Source organism: Zalophus californianus, chromosome 5 (assembly GCF_009762305.2).
Source record: "Zalophus californianus isolate mZalCal1 chromosome 5, mZalCal1.pri.v2, whole genome shotgun sequence".
Classification (NCBI taxonomy): Eukaryota; Metazoa; Chordata; class Mammalia; order Carnivora; family Otariidae; genus Zalophus; species Zalophus californianus.
In genome coordinates this window covers 41,400,302-41,424,771 of record NC_045599.1, presented here as the reverse complement: position 1 = coordinate 41,424,771, position 24,470 = coordinate 41,400,302, and the positions used below count along the sequence as shown (strand labels likewise).

Here is a 24,470-nt window from a genome sequence, read left to right as displayed (position 1 = left end):
GCTCACAAGTTGAATTCTTCTGTAGGTGCCTGTGTGTGTGTGTGTGTGTGTGTGTCTGTGTGTTTTACCAGTTTTGCTGGCCTTAGAAAATAAATTTGAGGGGGTGCATGGCTGGCGCAGTTAGTAGAGCATCCAACTCTTGATCTTGGGGTTGTGAGTTCAAGCCCCATGTTGGGTGTGGAGATTTTTTTTTTAATTTAATTTAGTTTTATTATGTTATGTTAGTCACCATACAGTACATCATTAGTTTTTGATGTACTGTTCCATGATTCATTGTTTTCAAATAACATCCAGTGCTCCATGCAATACATGCCCTCCTTAATACCCATCACCGGGCTAACCTATGCCCCCCACCCCCCACCCCTCTAGAACCCTCAGTTTGTTATTTAAAAAGAAATTCTTTAAAAATAAGAGAAGAAATTAGCCAAATTTCCCTTTTTCTGTGCTTCAGTTTGAGAATTATTTGTTCCTTGGTCATTTGATATTTATCTTAACAAACTAAAAGAATTCAGTCAACCTCACTTTAGAATCTTTATGCACAAACAATGAATCATGGAACACTACATCAAAAACTAATGATGTAATGTATGATGATTAACATAACAATAAAAATTATTTTAAAAAATAAAGAAATTATTTGAAAAAAAAAAGAATCTTTATGCTATTACCACCAACTTTAGTTCTCTCTCTGGTGTACAACCAACTCTTCATAGATACATTTCCAATTTTCAGTTGATATGTGAATTTTATTTTTGCTACAGATGAGTTTGAACTTCAGGACAGTGGTGTCTGACAGGCAGAATGCTGAGCCAAGCAGCTTGTGCAGCAGAGAGTAGATGCGGGCACAGGCTCTGTTAGAGTGAATGGAATGTAGAATGACCATCCAGCACCAAAGAAAGGTCACAAGTTCACTGGAATATGTGAGAGCTTTGCCTCCTGAGTGAAAAGGCAGTTATATACAATAGTACACATGGGTCAGAGGGTAGAATCTGAGGCCTGGCAGCCTGCAGCCTTTTCTGAGTTTCACCAGTTACTACCTGTGTGACTTTGAGTAAGTCACGTTCCTGTCCTATGCCTCAGTTTCCCCATCTGTAAAATGGGCATAATTTGTAGTACCTACTTCATAAGGTGAAAATTAAATGAGCTGATTTACAGAAAGGGTTTAGTACAGTGCCTGGTGCATAATAAGCATGATGTAACTGTTAACCGTTGTCATGACTGTTCTTCAGACAGTGACAGAGACATGAAGGGCGCAGTAACAGTGGATGCGATCATAGTGACTGGGAGACATTGTTGTCCTGTAGCAGTGCCTGTATCATAGTTTTTGCTAACTCTGGGGTTGTTCTAAGTTTTTTAATTGCTTCACATATGCTACCAAAAATTCTAGAATTCAAAAGTCTGCTGGAAAGACAAAAAAGCTCAGAACCTTGACTGTGGACTGACCACAAGACTCTATGGAATGTGCCTGAGGTGCACTTTGGCTATATCCCCAAGTTCATGTGTGCACCATGGCAGAGAGGGCAGGTCTGGGCCTCTGCTTGCCAAGCCACAGTTTCGGTGAACAGGAGGTAGGAAGAGCCTCCTGTAGGGAGTTAAAAATGATTTAGTATATGATAAGGTTGTCATTACAAATTAGCAAGAAAAGGGAAAATTATCCAATAATTGGCTATTTGGGAAAAAATTATAGCATACAAAAATATAGTTTAGAAATTTCACATTAATTATAGTTAAATATTAACATATAAGTAAGCCTAAGGTCCCACAAATTCTGACCTCTCTAGTCATAAAAGCAATGCAATAAATTTTGTAAATGCAATATCCATACATTTTGAAGATGTGTTTTTCAAAAACCAACAAAACACCTGAAAACTTAAGTAGCAAACAGGGAAAATAACTGCAGCATAGATAACAGGTGAAAAACTGCTGTCCTTACTAATATAAAAAGGTATTTCAAATCAATTAGATAAGGATAAATGCCTGGAAATAATAAGATGTAAGGACACCAATAAATAATTCATAAAATGGCCATAAACAGTTGGAAAAACTTTTCTCTCAGGAAAAATAAAAGAAATGACCATTGAAAATTATATACTATTTTCTCCTTTCACATCAATGTTAATTTAAAAAAATAATGTACAGCGTCATTAAGAAAGATGAAGTATGTTTTCTTAAGCCCTGCTTGGGGAGGGTATGTTGGTTTAACTTTTCTGGAGGCCAGTTTGACAAAGATTCAAATGCATTGACTCCCATGTTCACTTCTAGGAAGATGCCCACAGGAAATAGTCAAAGATGTGGAAGAAGATATATATGCAAGAATATTATAGCATTATTTGGAATGGCCAAAAAAGCTTATGATTCTCCAGAAAAAAGAGAAAACATTTAAATGTCCGATAATAAGAAAATGATCAAATCAATTGTGTTAAATTCAGTCAATGGGATTTTATGCCACATTTTATAAAGAACATTTTAAAATCTTACCTTGTGACATGGGAAGACATTTATGATCAAATAGTAAGTGAAAAAGGGCAAAAATAAAAATTTTATGTACAGCATGATCTTATTTTTGTGAAAAATAAATAGATGTGTAATTCTAGCCCTATGCTCAGAACTGCTAGTCATTGATTGTTACAATATTAAAATATCTTGGTACCCTCAGATCAATAGAGACCACCCATCTTCCTGTACCGATCATTCCCCAGGAACACATACACATTATGCACAATTTAGCAGCTAAAAAGTTATAGATCCCACTCCAGCTATTAGGCCTGCCTCCGTTCTGATGGAGGTTCTGATAAACCAGTTGTTGGATCCTCTTAATATCACCCTTGACTTGGTCCCTTATTATGGAAGGGGATTTTGGGGTGGGGGGAGATACAGAGATTCACTTAATAAATAAGCAACAAAATGCCCTTACTATTAGCCAAACTCATGCTGGATCTTAGAAAATTTTAGTCTTTTTTTTTTTTTTTCAGGTTCTATCATTGTATTCCAAGCCATGGAAAGATCACAGTGTGAGCTCTTTTAAGATTTGCATTGCTGGCTTGGTCCACTAGTCCTGCCCCACCAGCTGCCACAGGCATAAAGCCACTGTCCTTATCCCTGAGACTCAGCACCTCAGGGTGCTGTAGCACCTTCCAGAACTTTTTTTGTCGCCTGGCCTTGCAGCTTTTTGGATTTTTTTTATCCCCTTTGCTTGCTCCTCAGGAACTTGCCTTCTCATTTATACAGCCTGTGAGTTGGGTTACCACTCATTTTCAGTCATGTCCATTTTGAGTCCAGAAGGGAGGGCAGGAGACAGTTCAGATTTTGAAGGGTAAGATGGAAAGGGCAGAGGTTCACAACTGCTCATTCTGAAGCAACCAGATCCTCAGGCTTCCAGGCTTCAGCTTCTGCTGGTATTTCTCCATACTCCCTCATTACTTTACACAGGCAGGTAGAGGAACAGAGGCTCCAGGAAGAAAGTAGGTGGGCAGGAAGCCCATGGTGCCACATAAGTCAAGTACATACAACAGGTCAACATCTTAACAGTGATTATCTTTAAGGATATATGTTCTTTTTATCTTTTAACATATAAAATGACAGATCAAATGAATCAAAATATCCGGGGATAGTATTTGGGCATCAGTTTTTTTGTTTGTTTGTTTGTTTGTTTTATGTTATGTTAGTCACTGTACAAATACATCATTAGTTTTTGATGTAGTGATCCACGATCCGTTGTGTTCGTATAACACCCAGTGCTCCATGCAGTACGTGCCCTCCTTAATACCCATCACCGGGCTAACCCATCCCCCCACCCCCCTCCCCTCTAAAACCCTGTTTGTTTCTCGAGAGTCCAGAGTCTCTCATGGTTCATTTCTCCCTCCGATTTCCGCCCCCCTTCATTTTTCCCTTCCTTCTCCTAATGTCCTCCATTCTATTCCTTATGTTCCACAAATAAGTGAAACCATATAATTGACTTTCTCTGCTTGACTTATTTCACTTAGCATAATCTCCTCCAGTCCCATCCATGTTGATGTAAAAGTTGGGTATTCATCCTTCCTGATGGCTAAGTAATATTCCATTGTATATATGTTTTTGTTTTATTTTATTTATTTATTTGACAGAGAGCACAAGCAGGGGGAGCAGCAAGCAGAGAGAGAGGGAGAAGCAGGCTTCCTGCTGAGCAGGGAGCCTGATGCAGGTCTTGATCCCAGGACCCTGGGATCATGACCTGAGCCAAAGGCAGGCACTTAACCAACTGAGCCACCCAGGTGCCCCTTGTTTTTGTTTTTAAGTTCCCAAGGTGATTCTAATGTATAGCCAGTGTTGAGATCCAGGGATGTGGTCACCCTTTCAATTTACAAAATAGATAGCTGAACCCAAAGTGTTTCACAGTAACACACTTGGCTAATACGCTCATTGTGCAAACAGAGGATTCTTTATGAGATTCAGATTTAACTGAGAAGTCAAATCTCTTAGTTACTGAGAAGTAATTTCTGTTGTCACTCTTTTAGACCCCACAATATTACATGCTCAAAGTTCTGATAAATATGGTTTAAACCAGCCTTACTTTAACCCTATATCCATACTATATGACAGTTGATGGAAGCTGTTCATTTACTTCAACTCTACTTAAAATCCTAGTGATACGCCTTATAAAATTGTTTAAAGGAGCAGAAGACACCTTCTTGCACCACTTTTCCTAATTCTCTTCCCCAAAATCATGAAAAATGAGACTTCATTTTTCTACTCTTGTTGATTTGTCAATTGGAAAAGAACATGCCGATTAAGTCAATAAACATATTTATCAATTATCTACAATATATCCAACACTACTCTAGCTTCTACTATCTAATGTTAGAGATTTTTTCCCCTGTAATAAAGACAAAGCCATACTGCCAAAATTCTAGTGCAATCATATAAAGAGTGATTATTCACTAGGTTTGATTTTATTCTTTACCTTTTATAAAGCAGTTATCATATGGTTTCACTCATATGTGGGATATAAGAAACAGCGCAGAGGATCATAGGGTAAGGGAGGAAAAACTGAATGGGAAGTCATCAGAGAGGGAGAAAAACCATGACTCTTAACTATAGGAAACAAACTGTGGTGGTTTCTGGAGGGGCGGTGGTTATGGGGATAGGGTAATTTGGTGATGGGCATTAAGGAGGGCATGTGATGGGATGAGCACTGGGTGTTGTACGCAACTGATAAATTATTGAACACTACATCTGAAACTAAGTATGTACTATATGTTGGCTACTTGAATTTAAATAAAAATAAAAATAATTACAAAAAAAAAAAAAAAAGCAACAAAACCATGGCAGGAAGTCTGCCACAGTTCCATTTCAATTTCTTCAGGCATCTTTAGAAACACATGAGACAGTTATTCAGGAACTTACTGTCCATCTGTGACTATGGACAGAGAGCAAATATGGACATTTTTGGGGTCAGAGCAATTTTAGAGAAATAAGTAAGTAAGAAAAGTATGTAAAGTAAGAGATCAATGTCCAGTCCAGGAATGGATTACTAATAAAGAGGGAGAAAGCAGAGTCGAGACAATAAGAACATCATGGAAGGCCAGCTGGCCTGCAACAGGGACTTCAGGAGCAATGCAAAGCTGAGGGACTGCAGGGTGATAGACTTGTTCCCTCTTTGACAATGCCATTCAAACTACGTTTGTTTTCTTAAACTGTTTTCAGTGGATCAGGCACTAGGAACATTTTTGTAAGTGGCCACAGTAGAGGGCTACTCAGAGGAAGCCTTTTAGAGGACCCAAGGAAGACCTCCTTCTCCAAATCCCTTCCAGCCCAATAGTCATCATTCATCAATAATAGGTTATTTGTTACTTGCTTCTCAGCAGATGTGAGAAAGACACATAGAACACCAGTCATGAAAGGAACCTTAGAGGTGAGCCTTCCACTCAACAAAGGTATCTAATCAAGAGCATTCAAAGCTCTGTTTGGTCAGAACCCACTTAAACATGGGCAGTTTATGAGAAGCACCCTAGCTCACAAGATAATCTCTTCTAGTTCTGAATAGCTCTGGTCATTCAAAGTCTTAATTAGCTCAATTGCTGCCCATTAGGACTAGTTCTCCCCATGCATCTACAGAAAACAAGTCTAAACCCTCTTCCAGTTTTTCCAGTATTTGAAAATAGTTGTCATGTCTTCTCCTAGCTAACAAACTCGGCCTCCTCACCTGTTCCTCACCTTCCAGAGTCCCCAGTTAAAATGGCAAATAGTTGATGTGGAAACCTGTCATTTCTGGGAAGTGAAAGAGGTAGTTGGAGTGATATATTTGATCCAGAAGCAAGTTAGGGAGATTGGAGGAAGGGTGGTTGAAATAACGGCACTTGGCTTACTTTGCAATTTCCGAAGACCAACTAGGCTAGTACAGTCCTTCACAAAACTCATTTAAAATTTATACCTGCCTAATTGCCAAAGAACTTATTGACACAATATTTTAACATCAAGGAGATTTCCACAAGACTCCAATGGATGAGAAAACCCATTGAACATGTATGCTACATCACTCAATCGATCCATTCACCGTACCTATCCTCAACGCCCTATGCATTGAAGATTGAGATCTCACTTTTTAAGAATTGGTATTATTAAGATGAAGTTCATTCTATGAAAATACATTCCAGAGAGGCATCATTACTGAAGTTCAACACAGATATGCTTCTTAAAATAGCAAATTCCATTTCCCGGTGCCCCCACACCCCACCCCACCACCACCCCAGGTCCAGTAGAGATGCCAACTGTGGAATGGCATTCACAGGTCAGAAGAAGCACCCCGAGGGACACAGTGATGCTGAGATTCAAAGAAACACAACATGTGCCGCATCACAAATCCAGTTACTAAGAAAGGTCTGATTGTGGCCAGATACTTACCCTTGAGATAATATTGTTGCAAGACTTCCTCCCCAGAGAATGAAATCCCCTTTTCCACTCCCAGGGCATGAACGTTCCTTTGAGTACTTGTTCTCAACTTGTTCAGCTGGTACATGCAGAAAGCTTAGAGCTATTTTTCTCTTTAAAATGTTAGAAAGAGACTCTTTTTCCTCCTCACATATGACTGGCACTTTATAAAAAACTCTTAAAAGCCTCAGCCAATATACCCTGAGGGACTGGAGGAGAAAACAGGAGAAACAGCAAAATGTTTCAGCTCACAAGATCTCTGTAGCCTGCTCAGCAACGTGAAAGGTCTCATTGAGGACATAGAAGACAGAGAGCCCTATCTATGTCAAAAAAGTAATATTCATAATAATTGGCATGGATTGAATACTTACTCTGTGCAGGCATTGCTCGAAGCACCTTGCGTGGATTAACTCATTTAGCTCTCAGAACAGCCCTAGAAGGTAGTTACTATTCTTATCCCATTTGACAAGTGAAGAATAGGAATGGAGAAGTTAAGCAACTCTGCTAAAGTCACACAACTTGCAGGTAAGTGGCAATGCCAAGATTCAAACTCCGGAGGTTGGGTCTGTGTTCTTAGTATTTTTCTACGGTGCCTCCAAGTATGTATGCAATGTGTCACATGATATATATGATGAGTCATATGAAACTACTTTTGTTTCAATGCCAGCCAGCTGTATCAATGATCTTAAACTTGTTTCTGCACTGCCAGAGACTTCCAGACCGGCTTTTAGTTCTCTCCAGCAGAACTGGTACCATCCTGGTTCCGGGACCAGGTCAAGGCCCACAGGGACTCTTCATCACCAGTGGGTGGCAATGTTGTCACATGGAGCCACCAGGGTACAGTGTAGGCTTGGCATCCTCCCGGAAAGTGGAAGGGCCTCCCCACCCTATACAGGTCATTCCACACAACCCCTGAAATGGACTTTCTCCACTGTCCCTGGAATACTCAGGCTAATCCTGCAGGAGGAAGGAGGGATGCGCAGGGAACTATTCATTTAAGGGATTCTTCTTCTGTCCTGCCATATCCCTGGTGTATCTCAATTGTCATTTACACGCTGTCTTCCCACCAGGACATGTCTTTCTTAAAGACAGAGCCTGTGCAACATTTGTCCCCACAATTTCACTAGCCTACGGTAGATGTCAAGTAAATGGATGGATCATTAAACTTCAGCTCTTCACAGGCAATCAATTCCACTATAAGGAACAGTCTAAGGAAGATCTACAAAATCCTCTGTTGTTAGCCAAAATGAACCTGACCTGGACTTCATGGTGATTCTAGGGTGGGTTCAGCCACCCAAGGATCCTCAGACTAGAATGAACTGAAGAAAGCCTCTCAAGACCGTTCTCGTCTGGACTCTTGAAACTGCAACACCCAGTCTATCCTTACATTGATCTGACTCTTCCACAAAATGGTCACAGCTTAAGCAGACCAAGTGTCAAGCCGACCTCTGGGTAAATTTCAACAAAATAGGCCAGTAATTGATGCAGGCAATGGCTTTCCCAAGCAGCTCCGCAATAATAACTCAAGGGCAGAATTACTCTGTGAAGCTTCTAGAAAAGAGGCCTACATTTGTATAAAATCTGAGAAATTCTGAGGCAGATCCTCAAATCCCAAACATCTCTAGAAGCCTGTCATATGTCTGAAATCCCACTGTTAAAGAGCTGGGCACTTGGGATTAGGTGGATAATTTATGGCACGTGCAGAAACCTTTTAGGGTTTTTAACCAGAAAAATGAGGGAAATAGATGACTGCAAGAATGTCTATCCTTTCAATTTTTAGGTAAAACTTAACAAAAACTTAATATATGTACCTGTTTGTTTAATCTAGGGAATTCAGAATTAGAAAAATACACATAGTTTTTTCTTTTTCAGAACTTTGTCAAATATCCAGGACTTGTTTTCTCAGTTACAGACACACTAGGCTCTGTTTACCCTTTTAGTAGTAGCAGATTAATGTAAAGCTTATAAGACACTTTCCTCAGCATTTAAGAAAAAAAAAACTTGGTTTACTTTGATGATTTTTAGGAATATAAACTCATTATAGAAAATTTGGAAAATATAGTATAGAAAGCTCTAAAGAACATCTTAAAGATGATCTCTATTGACTTTTTGATGCATGTTCTTCCAGTCTTACATATTTCATATTTATACATAGATAACATTTTATAAAACATAATTTACATGTATTCACATACTTCTTTCTTCCTACTTCTTTGTCTCTTTTCCATTTTATCTACTTTTAGCCTCTCCCCCTCTGTGTGAATTCTGGAATTTCTCTTTATGCACCCATACATAAGTCTCTCTGTTTTACTTTCACACAATTAGAGAGGCTAGAGCCATTGAAAACATGCTCCAGATGGTAGTTAGATAATACTAGATAGAAAAATAGATAGATGATAGATATGTACAGAGATAAGAAAAGAAGGAAGGAGAGAAGGAAGAATTCATGTATTGTTTGTTTATTTAGATACAGATCTTCCGCATGTAAATGGTTTCGTGACCTTTGGTAGAACAAATTTTTCTTGCTTCTATTTTAGATTCTTTCAAGACCATCATTCATCCTTCTCTTTGTACATGTAATTTCTTCATCGCACTTTCTCATTTCCACAGAAATTCTTTGTATAGTCTTAAGTTTATACCTAATTATTTGCATTGACTTCAACTTAAATTGGCTGTTTCTACACATCCTCTGTGGAAACCCCTTCATTTCCTATTTCTTAATGGCTCCATTGTTTAGTATGATAGTTCAGGGCTAGAAGGAACTCTGAAGTAAATTCTGTTCTGCCTCTCACATCTTCCTGTCCCCTTACTGCCTCTCACATCTTCCTGTCCCCTTACTGCCTCTCACATCTTCCTGTCCCCTTACTGCCTCTCACATCTTCCTGTCCCCTTACTGCCTCTCACATCTTCCTGTCCTCTTACTGCCTCTCACATCTTCCTGTCCCCTTACTGCCTCTCACATCTTCCTGTCCCCTTACTGCCTCACACATCTTCCTGTCCCCTTATGCTGTGCCTCATGCTGTGTGAATTCCTTCCATAATACACTTCCTTAGTGGCCATCTACCCAAGATTGGCCATCTTCAATGTCAGGAAACTCACTACCTCTTAAGTGACCCGGAATATTTTTACATTGCTTTAACACTTAAAATACCCTTTTCTCTGTCACTCTCGCTCAGTGCTATTTCTAATTGCTGGAGTTCCACAAAACAATTAAACCATAAAATAATTTGTTTAAAAAGTTCTTTGAAAAACAATTCTATTTACAACACCAGCATCAAAAAAAAAAAAATATTTAGGAATAAATTTAGCCAAGGAGGCTAAAGACTTACACACTGAAAACTACAAAATATTGCTGAAAGAAATTAAAGAAGACACTGATAAATGGGAAGACATCCTTGTTTCATGGATTAAAAGATAATATTGAGATGTCAGTGCTACCCAAAGAGATCTAGAAATTCAATGTACTCTCTATATAAATTCCAATGATACTGGATTAAAAAAAATGGATAATAAGGAAAGAAGAAAGAAGAGAAGGAAGAATTTATGTATTGTTTACCTAGATCTTCTGCATATAAATGGTTTTGTAACCTTCTGTCAAAAAATTTTTTGTTTTTGTGAAATAGAAAAATCCATCCTAAAATCCACATGGAATCTCAAGGAGCCCCAAATAGCCAAAACTATCTTACAAAAGAAAAACAAAGTTGGAGTTCTCAACACTTCCAGATTTCAAAATATACTAAAAACCTATGGTAATCAAAACTCTATAGTACTGGCATAAAGATAGACATATAGATCCATGGAACAGAACTGTGAGTCTAGAAATAATCCCATGCATTTAAATCAACTGATTTTCAACAAGGGTGTTATGACCATTCAATGGGAAAGGATAGTGCTGGAACAATCGATAGCCATGTACAAAAGAATAAAAATCAGACCCTTACCTTAACACCATATATAATAATTAACTCAAGATGGATCAAGGATCTAAACATAAGACCTAAGACTATAAAACTCCTAGAAGAAAACATAGGAGAAAAGCTTTGTGACATTAAATTTGACAATGATTTCTTGGATATGATGACAAAAGGGAGACAACAAAAGAAAAAATAGGCAAGTTGAGCTACATCAGAGTTAAAAGCTTTTGTGCATCAAAGGACATGATCAGCAGAATGAAAAGGCAACCCACAGAATGGGAGAAAATATATGTAAATCATATATCTGATAAGGGGTTCATATCCAGAATATATAAAGAATTTCTATAACAACACCAGAAATTAAACAACCTGATTAAAAATGGATAAAAGACTTAAGGAGACATTTCTCCAAAGAAGATATACAAATAGCCAATAAATACATGAAAAGATACTCAACATGACTAATCATTGGGCCATGCAAATCAATACCATGAAATATCACTTCACACCTATTAATCCCTATTATTAAAACAAACAAACACATAAAACAATAACAGGAAATACCAATTGTCTGTAAGGACATGGGAATATTGGAACCCTTTTGTGCTGTTGGCAGGAATATAAAATGGTGCAGCCACTGTGGGAAACATTATGGTGGTTCTTAAAAAATTAAAAATAGAATTATCATATGCTCCAACAATTCCACTTTTAAATTTATACCCAAAAGAACTGAAAGCAGGGTCTCAAAGAGGTGATGTCCATGATAGCATTATTCAAAATTGGCAAAAGGTGGAAACAGCCCAAATATCTACCGATGGATGAACAGATAAACCACATGTGGTCTAAAAATACAATAGAATATTATTCAACCTTGGAGAAGAAGGAAATTGTGACACATGCTACAACATGGATGAACCTGAGGACATTATGCTGAGTAAAATAAGCCAGTTGCAAAAGCACAAACACTGTTAATTCCACTTAAATAATTCCTTAGAGTAATCAAATTCATAGAGACAAAGTGGCATGGTGGTTTCCAGGGGCTGTAAGAGGGATTAATGGAGAGTTACTATTTAATGGATACAGAGTTTGAGTTCTGGAAGATGAAAAGAGTTCTGAAAATGATTGATGGTGATGGTTGCTCAACAATGTGAATGTTGAATGTACACTATGAATGTACATAATGCCCCTGAACTATATATTTAAAAAGGGTTGAAATGATAAATGTTGTGTTATATATATTTCACCACAATTTTTTAATTAAAAAAAAAAAAGATCTTCAAATATCTGAAGGCTGCTGCTATCATGGTCCCATGGAATAATCTCTGGAGTAAACACATAGACATAGACATAGGTGGTTGTCATAATCGTCCTCATCATCATCATCTCCATTTTATTATTATTATTTTAAAGATTTTATTTATTTGAAAGAGAGAACATGAATGAGGGAGAAGGGCAGAAGGAGAGCAGAGGCAGACTCCCCACTGAGCAGGGAACCCAGCACAGGGCTCAATCTTAGGACCCTGGGATCATGACCTGAGCTAGAGGCAGACACTTAACCAACTGAGCCACCCAGGCACCCCTCATAATTTCCATTTTAGGAACAAGGAAACAGGTGCAGAGAGGGTAGTTTTCAAAATCACAGAGCTAGTTAGTATAAACCAGGACTTGAACCCAAGTTGTGTGGCTCCAGAGTCCTCATACTTACCACAAAAGGGGCATTTGACGTTGCTATCTCTCACCTCCTACTTCCAGCCCCCAGGCAAATGTGCAGGTGAGCCTGCTTTAAAAACACCCCAACAACAACAAATTTACTGTGGATAAATTAGAGAACAGCTACTCACTTTACAAAGCAGCTTGTTGTCATAAGTGAACCATTTTCAATAACAAGCTCCTCCTGGGACAGGTCACCTAGTTAAAAAAGTCACTAATGACTTCCCAGAAGTACTGGAGCAGAGAAACCCAGCCAACAGGTTAGGATCACCGCCAATTAAAGATTAGAACGTTAAAGTATTTCTGGTGTAATGTCCACATTCATAGAAAAACACAGTTTTAAAAACTTTTCTTGCACACATATATTTTCCCTGAATAATGGCTATGTGTGGGAGAAACTGTAAAAGCAGAGCGGCTCTGCACAGTGCCTCACTAGGGGTCTCCACATGAGCATAGTTTGCCTCCCAGCCCTTCAGTGCTCCCCTGGCATCACTTGACCCAAAGTTCTGTTCTCACCTTTGGTAGTACTATTAGTTGGTTCAGTCATGCACAAAGGTATAATACAGGTGGCTACCAAATTCTAAGGAGTTGCATATAGGTCTGTTCCTTCTGGAAACAGCATGTCATGAAACCCCAACTGGTTTTGTGAAGGGACTACATACAGAGATGAGGCAGGGTGGAGAGAGTGGTGTTTGTTACCAAAGGGAACCCAGTAAGAGCTGGTTCTGGGGAGGAGGAAACTCCTGGTGGAAGAGAAGCAGCTACTGTTAGACACTACACCAGGAGAAGGCAGAAAGAAATCCCCTACCTCTCTCTCTTCTCCCCACCAGTCTCTTGCCAGTGTCTCCTTTGGGCAAACCAGAGAGCGAGGGGGGCTGGGTGGTACAGTCAGCAAGTGTCAGCCCTCAGGGTACACAGCAAGAGGGGATGGGGTAGAGAGTACATCAGGAGAACAGAAAATAAAGAACACAATATCTCTATCAGAGTTGGGTAAACTGAGTCATTGAAAGGAAAAGTCTAACGTGTTTCAGATCAAAGAGGGAAACCTAGAACCAACATAAAGGTCCCATTTTCCTCTCTGGTCTCACTGATTTTGAATAGCCTGAAGGCCTACAGAGAATCATAAAATCTCAGAGGACATCTAATCCCTCAGACTCCTTCCCAATATATGGTGATGTTACAACATGGCCCACAGGGGTCCTCCTTTCTTCAGAAGCATTGAGGGTGCTTGTGAGGAGGATGACTCAGCCTCCTGCCTGGATTCATCAGAGAAGTTTTCATGAATCACTTGTATGGGAGATGTTGTGGGTGTTATTCTTTCAGTGAATTTGGTACACACACTAAGTGTATCTCTGTTTGATTCATGAAGGTGACTCATCTGAGGAAGTCGACCTGACCATGGTTTATCAGGCAGCTTCTAACGGAGATGTCAATGCTCTGACTTCAGTAATTCGGGAAGACCCTTCCATCCTAGAATGCTGTGACAGTGAAGGTGAGCTTTTTATGCATTTTTAATTCTGCAGAATGTTCTGTCCTATTCTTTTAGTGATGGTCTTCAGAGGTGAGCAATGTTAATAAAATTATATATGACAGACCATTTTGATACTGGAGGGACAAGGAGTATCCTGCCTCTGTGGCTGAAAGTCCTTTAGTAATTCTTTACATGATAGTCCTGGACACAAACCTTCCAATTCTTTTATATCACCTTGTATAATGAAGCTAGTTGGTTTGGGTTTACTTTCAACTTCTTTGTATGAATAACTAAAGTAGATAGGACAAGTAGTTAAAAAAGGAGTATGGAAAGAGGGCTATTTTTGGTAGCATTGGATGTTGGGAAAGTGTGACTATTAAAGCCAGAAAGCAAAGATTTGCTTCTCAGAAGATGGAGTGGATGTACTTTTTTCTATTCCTACTCCTAAATATAACTAAAAATCTTGGATGTTGTGTATAATATAAACATAAGAACACTCTGGAAAGTGGAAAGAAAATGACAGACTAGCTGGGACCATGGGACCCAAGGAATGACATGGTGGTAACTTTCCTTGGTTTTCTTTTTTGCCTCTTATATCCCATACTTGGAGTTGAAAAAATCCAACAGCCCAGAAAGGCTAATAGTCACAGACAAACACACACACACAAAAAAAGCCTGCTCTTTAGCCAAAGAACCAGGAAAGGGACCACATAGCAAGACAGAAAACTTTTAGACAATAATGAGTCTACTCCAACCAAACATCACACAAACACACAAGCAAACAAGCAAACTAAAACTTGCCGCCCTAGCCCCATCATTCCAGCAAAGACCAAGTGGAAATCTTGGACCTCCACCCCCAACTACTGAGCCTCCCTACCCCTACCTGTTGGGGTGGTGTCAGAGGAAGCCTTTTTGAGAATTAGTATTTTTACCACCACCTAATAATGAAGAGTCTTCTCCCTCAGATGTCAGTGGTAGCTAAGTAGGGAACCTGGACTTCTAATCTGACCTGGCAATGATGAGGTGGCACACACACACCCCTACTCCGCTTTGGAGCAGTGTCAGAGAAAGCCAACTAAAATAGAGGGTTTAAGTAAGATTAGGCAACTCAACACAATACCCCAAATGTCCAGGTTTCAATAGAAAATTGTTTGTCATATCAAGAAACAGGAAGACCTCAAACTGAATGAAAAAAGACAATCAATAGATACCAACACTGAGATAACAGATGTTAGAATTATCTGACAGACTTTGAGGAGGCCATGAAAAAAGAAATGCTTCAATGAGCAATTACAAGCGTGCTCAAGACAGAAGAAAAAATAGGAAGCCTCAACAAAGAAATAAGAGACATAAAGAAGAACGAAATGGAAAATTGTAAAACTGAAAAATACAATGATCACAATTTAAAAATTCAGTAGATAAGCTCAGCAGCAGAATGAGGAAGCAGAGGAAAGGATCAATGAACTTGAAAATAGAACGACAGAAATGAGCCAATTTGAACAACTGAAAGAAAATAGGAAAAAAGAGCACCAGGGATCTATTGGACTATAACAAAAGTTCTATCATTGTTTTTTCTGTCCTAGTACTTGTGGGAAATCATTAATGATTTTTAACCAGTGTACCTGTCCAAGAAGAGCTTAGGAGTTCCTTATCATGACAGCAAAATGTTTTGTAAAGTGAATAGTTGCCCCTGATTATCCATAGTAGTTCTATTTGTTTGCTTGTTAGTTTTTAAATCAGACTTCCATGTACATCTGCTTTGGGGCTAGAAATGGAAAATGAGGAGAGACAAATGTTAAATACCACTTGTGTAATAATGCAAGATCCAGACTCTTTGGGTTCAATCCTAGCTTCTACTGCCTTTGAGAGGAAATGAACATATAACATCTTAAAATTTGTGGGGCACAGCTAAGGCAATACTGAGGGAAAGCACTAAATACATTTATTAGAAAAGAGGAAAGGTATTAGTCAATTATCTAAGTTCTTACCCCAAGAACCTAGAGAAAGAAGAACAAAATAAATCCAACGAACGAAATAATAAAGAATAGAAATCAGTGGAATTGAAAACAAAACAATAAAGAAAATCAATGAAGTGAGGAACTGATTCTTTGGAAAAAAATCAATAAAATTGACAAAATTCTAGCAATACTGACAGAAAATGAAAGAAGTCACAAACTACCACTATCAGGAGTGAAACCAAAGATATCACTACGGACCTTGTGGATATCTAACCAATAAAAAGGAACTACAAAAAAAAGCTCTACACACATAAATTTGACTACTTAGATGAAATAGATCAATTTCTCAAAAAAGTTAAATTGCAACTCATTCAATAGGAAATAGACTATTTGAATTCCCCTATAACTATTAAGGAAAGTGTATTCATAATTTTTAAATTCCCAGAAAAATACATTTTCAGGCCTACATGGTTTCTCTAGAATCTTCTACAGACTTTGAAATAATAATTAATATAAATTCTAAATAATCTCTTCCAGAAAAAATGAGAAGGAAACTCTTCTCAGTTACACTTATGAAGCAATATTACCCTGATATTGAAAACAGATGATATAAAAGATGATATAAAAAAAGAACCTAAAGACCAATACTCCTCATGAATGTAAAATATAGAAAACCTTAGCAAAATATTAGCAAATATAAGTCAGCAATTTATAACTAGAATTATATACCATCACCAATTGGGATTTGTTGTAGGAATGTGTGATTAGTATTTCAAAATCAATCAATATAATCCATTATATTAACCAGCTAAAGAAGAAAAATCACATGATGATATCAATGAATGCAGAAAAGCGTGTGAAAAAATTTTATACACATTGGTGATTAAAAACTCAAAAAAATAGGAATAGAGGGGCACATCCTCAATTTGATCTATAAAAAAATATAAAAAACCCTAGATATAACATTTTACTTAATGGTAAAAAAGACTGAATGCTTTGCCCCTAAGATCAGGAACAAAAGCAAAGATGTTCACTCTTTTTTTTTTTTAATTAACATAATGTATTATTTGTTTCAGGGGTACAGGTCTGTGATTCATCAGTCTCACACAATTCACAGCACTCACCATAGCACATACACTCCCCAATGTCCATCACCCAGCCACCCCATCCCTCCCACCCCTCTCCACTCCAGAAACCCTCAGTTTGTTTCCTGAGATTAAGAGTCTCTTATGGTTTGTCTCCCCCTCCGGTTTCATCTTGTTTCATTTTTCCCGCCCTTCCTCTGTGATCCTTTGTCTTGTTTCTCAAATTCCTCATATCAGTGAGATCATATGGTAATTGTCTTTCTCTGATTGACTTATTTCGCTTAGCAAAATACCCTCTAGTTCCACCCACATCATTGCAAATGACAAGATTTCATTTTTTTGATGGCTGCATAATATTCCATTGTGTGTGTGTGTGTGTGTGTGTGTGTGTGTGTGTGTGTGTACACACAGATGTTCACTCTTACTTATATTCAGCAGAGTGGTGGCAGTTCTAGCCAGTGCAAAAAGGCAAGAAAAGGAAATAAAAAGCATATCTATTGAAAATGAAAAAATAAAACTATCCCCTTTCACACAGCTTGATTGTCCACATAGAAAATCCTAAGGAAGCTACTAAAAAAACTTCTACAACTAAATAAGTTCAGCACTGTCACACTGTCCAGAAAAACAAATTATATTCCTGTATACCAGAAGTGAACACATGGACACCACAGTTAAAACCATAATACCATTTGGGATGCCTGGGTGGCTCAGTTGGTTAAGCGTCCAACTCTTGATTTCAGCTCAAGCCATGATCTCAGGGTTGTGGAATCAAGCCCTGCATCTGGCTCCATGCTCAACATCGAGCTTGCTTAAGAATCTCTCTTTCTCTCCCTCTGCCCCTCCCCCTACTCACTCTTTCTCTCTCTCTCTCACTAAAACAAACAAACAAAAACAAAGCAAAAAAACTACAATACTATTTGAAATCACTCAACAAAGAATACTTAGGTGTGAATATAACAAAATATGTACAAGATTTGTATACTGAAAACTATAAAATGCTGATGACAGAAATCAAAGGAGATCTAAATAAATGGAGAGACATCATGCTCATGGATTAGAAGACTCAAGATAGTAAATATGCAGTGCTTTTCAAATTCATATACAGGTTTAATGCAATTTCTATCAAACCCCAGCAAGATTTTTTTTGTACACAGAATTATCTAAAATTATATAGAAAAGCCAAAGAATTATTAAAATTAAATCAGTTTTGAAAAAGAATAAGGTGCAAAGGAGAACTTAGGAAGATGGAGGAGTAGGAGGAACCCGAGCTCACCCGATCCCATGTTTACCAGATATCATCCACATCCAAGTCAATAAACTGGAGAGTGATCCAAAGACTGACAGAATAAACTCCACAACTAAATATAGAGAAAAAGCTGTCTCTGAAAGGTTAGGAAGGTCAGAAAGTTGGGGGTGGGGGTGGGGAAGCTACCTGCAGGAGGGAGAGCGCTGCACATGGAGAGGACACAGAAACAGGCCCTTACACCGGGAGCTCACACAGGGAAGACCGATCCCCATAAGGCTTTTTCCTTAAAAACCAGAGGGGCTGAATTCTGTGAGTTTTTAAAACCAGTGGGACTTGGAGCCTAGAGCTTTAAAAGTCAGCTGACTCAGCTCTGGGTGAGCTTGGGAGGGTAAGTGATAGCTGGCTTGACACCCTTAAAGAGACAGCAGACTATGTGGAGAGGCAACAACAAAATGGCAGCTTACATAATGTCAGGGGCAAGTGGGAGACAGATCTGTTCATACTGATTTCTGAAAATGAGGGAACTGGCAAGCACCATTTTCCTCCCCTGTCCCCCATTATAAACAGAGCCATCTGAGGGAGGTGGGGCTGCACAGACACTTGTAGTCTTGGCCCAGAGCTCAAGGCAAATTTTGTTAAAGCTTCGCACATGCCCTGCCCAGCAGCCAGGTACACAACTGTCACCTTGTGCCCCACCCAGCCACAGCACAGCACCCAGCCAGCCGCATGCCCCCTGATGCCAGGGCACAGCTTCCAGCCACCACAGTACTTCAGGAGATCCAGCATAAGACTTAACGGTCCAATACAAATTTTGCTAACACTGCCATCCCATTCCCATGTGGGCATGTGGGCATGCTCCCTCAGAGCTGCCCTGCCTGGGTCCCACTAACACCACAGAGAGCAAGCACATCCCACAAAAGGCAGAGAGTCAGTGCAGAGGACTGCACTGAAAGGAAAAGTGACTCAGATGCAACAGCAGGGCATAAGCAGCACACAGGATGCTCTTCTGAAGGGCCAGGCTCTGGTAAACAGGGGACACTACACTGCAGGGCACTCCAGGATCTCCTTTTCATAAAGTCACTACTTTCAAGAACAAAAGACATAGCTGAGTTTCTTAACACAGAGAAGCAAACAAAATGAGGAGACAGAGAAATTTATCCCAACTGAAAGAACAGAATAAGGCCATGGCCAGAGATCTAAGTGAAACAAATTTAAGTAACATGTAGAGAATTTAAAGCAATGATCATACGGATACTCACCGAACTCGAGAAAAGAATGGAAGACACGAGTAAGACACTTAATACAGAGATAAGGAATAATGTAGCAAAGATAAAGAGCTTAGTAAACAAAATGAGAAATACTTTTGGTGGAATGAACAGCAGGATGGAAGAAACAGAGGAATGAATTAGTGACCTAGAAGACAGAGTAATGGAAAGTAATCAAGCTGAACAAAAGAGAGAAAAAATAATTGCACAAAACAAGAATAGACATAGAAACTCAGTGACTCCATAAACAATTACAGGAATCACAGAAGGAGAAAAGAGAGAAAAGGGGGCAGAAATTTTATTTGAAGAAATAATAGCTGAAAACTTCCCTAATCTGGGGAAGGAAACAGATATCCAGATCCAGGACAGAGAATTCCCATCAAAATCAACAAAAGCAGACCTACACCAGTACATATTGTAATTAAATTTGCAAAATATAGTGAAAAAGAAAAAAATCTTAAAAGCTGCAAGACAAAAGAAGTCAGTAACTTACAAGGGAAAGCCCATAAGGCTAGCAAGAAATTTCTCAATAAAAACTTTCCAAGCTGGCAGGGAATGGCATGATAAATTGAAAGTGCTAAATGGGAAAAATCTGCAGCCAAGAATACTCTATTCAGCAACGCTGTCATTCAGAATAGAAGGAGAGATAAAGAGTTTCCCAGACAAACAAAAACTGAAGAGTTCATGACCACTAAACCAGCCCTGCAAGAAATATTAAAGGAGAGACCAAAAGTGACAGTTTAAAGGCAGGAAACACAAAAGCAGTAAAATGAATATTTCTGTAAAAAATCAGTCAAGAAACTCACAAAAAAGGGTATAAAATATAATAGCGTGTAACTAAAATGTGCGGAGAAGAGAAAAGAATACGTTCAAACTTAAATGACTATCAACTTAATATATACTGCTACATGCAAAAAAGGTTATATACAAACCAATATATCAAACCATATATCAAAAATCACTAATAAACATGGAAAGAATAAAGAGGAAAAAATCTAAATATATCACTAGAGAAAATCAGCAAAACATGAAAGAGAAAGACAAGAAAGGATCAGAGAAAATCTTCAGAAACAACTACAAAACAAGTAATAAAATGACAATAAATGTGTATCTATCAATAATAACTTTGAATGTAAAGGGACAAAACACTCCAATTCTGTCACATAGGGTGACAGAATGGATAATAAAAAAAAAAGAGCATCTATATGCTGCCTACAAGAGACTCATTTCAGACCTAAAGACACCTGCAGTTTGAAAGTGAGGGGATGGAGAAACATCTATCATGCAAATGGATGTCAAAAGAAAGCCAGATAGTAAATACATATATCAGACAAACGAGACTTTAAAACAAAAACTGTAAAACATAGAAAGAAACTATATAATAGTTATAATAATAAAGGGGACAATCCAGCAAGAAGAAGATATAACAATTATAAATATTTATGCACGCAACATAAGAGCACCCATTAATAACAAACAGAAAGGAACTGATCAATAATAATAAAATAATAGTAAGGGACTTTAACACCCAGCTTACATTAGTGGTTAGATCATCTAACCAGAAAAATCAACAAGGAAATAATTGCTTTGAATGACACACTGGACCAGAAGGATTTAACAGATATATTTAGAACATTCCATCCTACAACAGCAGAATACCCATTCTTTTCAAATGCACATAAACATTCTCCATACCATGCATATTTTCTGACCACAATGCCATGAAACTAGAAGAACAAATCTGGAAAGATCACAAATACATGGAGGTTAAGTAATACGCTATTAAACAATGAATGGGTCAACCAGGAAATCAGTGGAGAAATTAAAAAGTACATGGAAACAAATAAAAATCGATACACAGGGGTGCCTGGGTGGCTCAGTTGGTTAAGCATCTGCCTTCAGCTCAGGTCATGATCCTGGAGTCCCAGGATTGAGCCCCACATCAGGCTCCCCGCTTGGGGGGGAGTCTGCTTCTCCTTCTGCCCTTCACCTGACTCGTGCTCGCTCGCTCTCTCGCTCTCTCTCTGTCAAATAAATAAAATCTTTAAAAAAAAAAATGCACAATGGTCCAAAACCTTTGGGATGCATCAAAAGTGGTTCTAAGAGGGAAGCTTATAGCAATGCAGGCCTACCTCAAGAAGCAAGAAAAATCTCAAATAAACAACCTAACCCTACACTTAAAGGAGCTAGAAAAAGAATAACAAAACCTAAAGCCAGTAGAAAGAAGAAAATAATAAATATTGGAGCAGAAATAAATGATATAGAAACTAAAAAAAAAACAACAGAACAGATCAGTGAAACCAGGAGTTGGTTCTTTGGAAAAAAACTCAATAAAATTGATAAACTTCTAGTCAGACTTATCAAGAAAAAAAAAAAGACTCAAATAAAATCACAAATGAGAGAGGAGAAATAATAACCAACACCACAGAAATACATACAATTATAGAAGAATATTATGAAAAACTATATGCCAACAAATTGGACAACCTGGAAGAAATGGCTAAATTCCTAGAAATGTATAAACTGCAAAAACTGAAATGGGAAGAAACAGAAAATCTGAACAAACCAATAACCAGAAAAGAATCGGTATTCAAGGAACTCCCAACAAACAAAAATCCAGGACCAGATAGCTTTACAGGTGAATTCTACCCAACATTTAAACAAGAGTCAATATATATTCTCCTCAAACTATTCCAAAAATAGAAAAGGAAGGAAAACTTCCAAATTCATTCTATGAGGCCAGCATTACCCTGATACCAAAATGGGATAAAGACACCACTAAAAAGAGAACCACAAGCCAAAATCCCTAATGAACATAGATGCAAAAATCCTTAAGAAAATACTAGCAAACCAAATTCAACAGTACATTTTAAAAAATCATCCACAATCAAATGGACTTATTCCTGGGTTGCAAGGTGGTTCAATATTCACAAATCAATCAACATGATACATCACATCAATAAGAAAAAGGATAAGAACTATATGATCATTTCAATAGATGGAGAAAAAGCATTTGACACCCATTCATGATAAAAACCCTCAACAAAGTAGGTTTAGAAGGAATATACCTCAACAAAATAAAGGCCATCTATGAAAAATCCACAGCTAATATCATCCTCACTGGGGAAAAACTGAGAGCTTTTCCTCTATGTCAGGAATAAGACAAGGATGTCCATTCTCACCACTTCCATTGAACATAGTACTGGTAGTCCCAGGTACAGCAATCATATGAGAAAAAGGACTAAATCAGTAAGGAAGTAGTAAAACATTCACTATTTGCAGATGACATCATATTATATATAGAAAACTGAAAAGACTACACCAAAAAACTGTTAGAACTGATACATGAATTCAGTGAAGTTGCAGGGTATAAAATCAATGGACAGAAATCTGGTGTATTTCTCTATACCAATAATAAAGCACCAGAAAGAGAAATTAAGGTAGCAATCCTATTTGCAATTGCACCAAAAGCCGTGAGATACTTAGGAATAAACTAACCAAAGAAGTAAAAGACCTGTATTCTGAAAACTATAAAACACTGATGAAAGAAATTGAAGATGACGCAAAGAAATGGAAAGCCTTTCCATGCTCATGGATTGAAAGAACAAATATTGTTAAAATGTCCATGCTGCTCAAAGCAATCTACACATTTAATGCAATCCCTATCAAAATACCAACAGCATTTTTTACAGAACTAGAGCAAACAATTCTCAAATTTGTATGGAACCACAAAAGACCCTAAATAACCAAAGCAATTTTGAAAAGGAAAACCAAAGCTGGAGGCATCATAATTCTGGACTTCCAGTTATATTACAGAGCTATAGTAGTCAAAACAGTATGGTACTTGCACAAAAGTAGACCTATAGCTCAATAGAACAGGATAGAAAACCCAGCAGTAAATCCACAACTATCTGGTCAATCTTCAACGAAGCAGGAAAGAATATCCAATGGGAAAGGGATAATCTCTTCAACAAATGGTATTGGGAAAACTGGATAGCAACACACAAAAGAAAGAAACTGGGCCACTTTCTCACACCATACACAAAAATAAATTAAAAATGGATTAAAAACCTAAATGTGAGACCTGAAGCCATAAAAATTGTAGAAGAGAACCTCTTTGACATTGGCTGTAGCAACTTTTTTCTAGATATGTCTCCTGAGGCAAGGGAAACAAGAGCAAAAATAAACTATTAGTACTACATCAAAATAAAAAGCTTCTGCACAGTGAAGGAAACAATGAACAAAACTGAAAGGTAACCTATGGAATGGGAGAAGATATTTGCAAATGACATATCTGATAAAGGGTTATTGTGCAAAATAGAACTTATAAAACTCAACACCCAAAAACCAAATGATCCAATTTAAAAATGAGCAGAAGACATGAACAGACATTTATCCAAAGAAGACATACACAGGGCCAACTGACGATTGAAAAGATGTTCCTCATCACTTATCATCAGGGAAATGCAAATCAAAAGTACAATGAAGTATCACCTCACACCCATCAGAATGGTTAAAATCAACAGCACAAGATACAACGGATGTTGGCAAGGATGTGGAAAAAAAGAACCCTCATGTACTGTTGGTGGGAATGCAAACTGATGCAGCCACTGTGGGAAAAGGTATGGAGGTCCCCCCAAAAAGTTAAAAATAGAACTACCCTATGACCCTCAAAAATACAAAAACACTAACTCAAAGAAATACATGTCCCTGTGTTTATAGGAGCATTATTTACATAGCTAAGCTATGGAAGCAGCCCAAGTTTCCATGAATGGGTAAAGAAGATGTGGTATATACATACAGTGGAATATTATTCAGCCATAAAAAAGAAAGAAATCTTGCCATTTGTGACAACATGGATGGAGCTAGGGAATATAATGCTAAGCCAACTAAGTCAGAGAAAGACAAATACCAT

General features: G+C 38.1%; 1 protein-coding gene across 1 annotated transcript in view; it reads left to right on the top strand.

Annotated features, from left to right (window-relative positions):
* The window catches only part of ANKRD55 (ankyrin repeat domain 55), a 98,551-nt gene that overhangs the window by 11,482 nt on the left and 62,599 nt on the right, over positions 1-24,470 (top strand). The window contains exon 3 of the mRNA XM_027606092.1: positions 13,900-14,022. Coding sequence (XP_027461893.1) covers positions 13,900-14,022 — 123 coding nt within the window. The remainder of the gene's footprint in view (positions 1-13,899; positions 14,023-24,470) is intronic.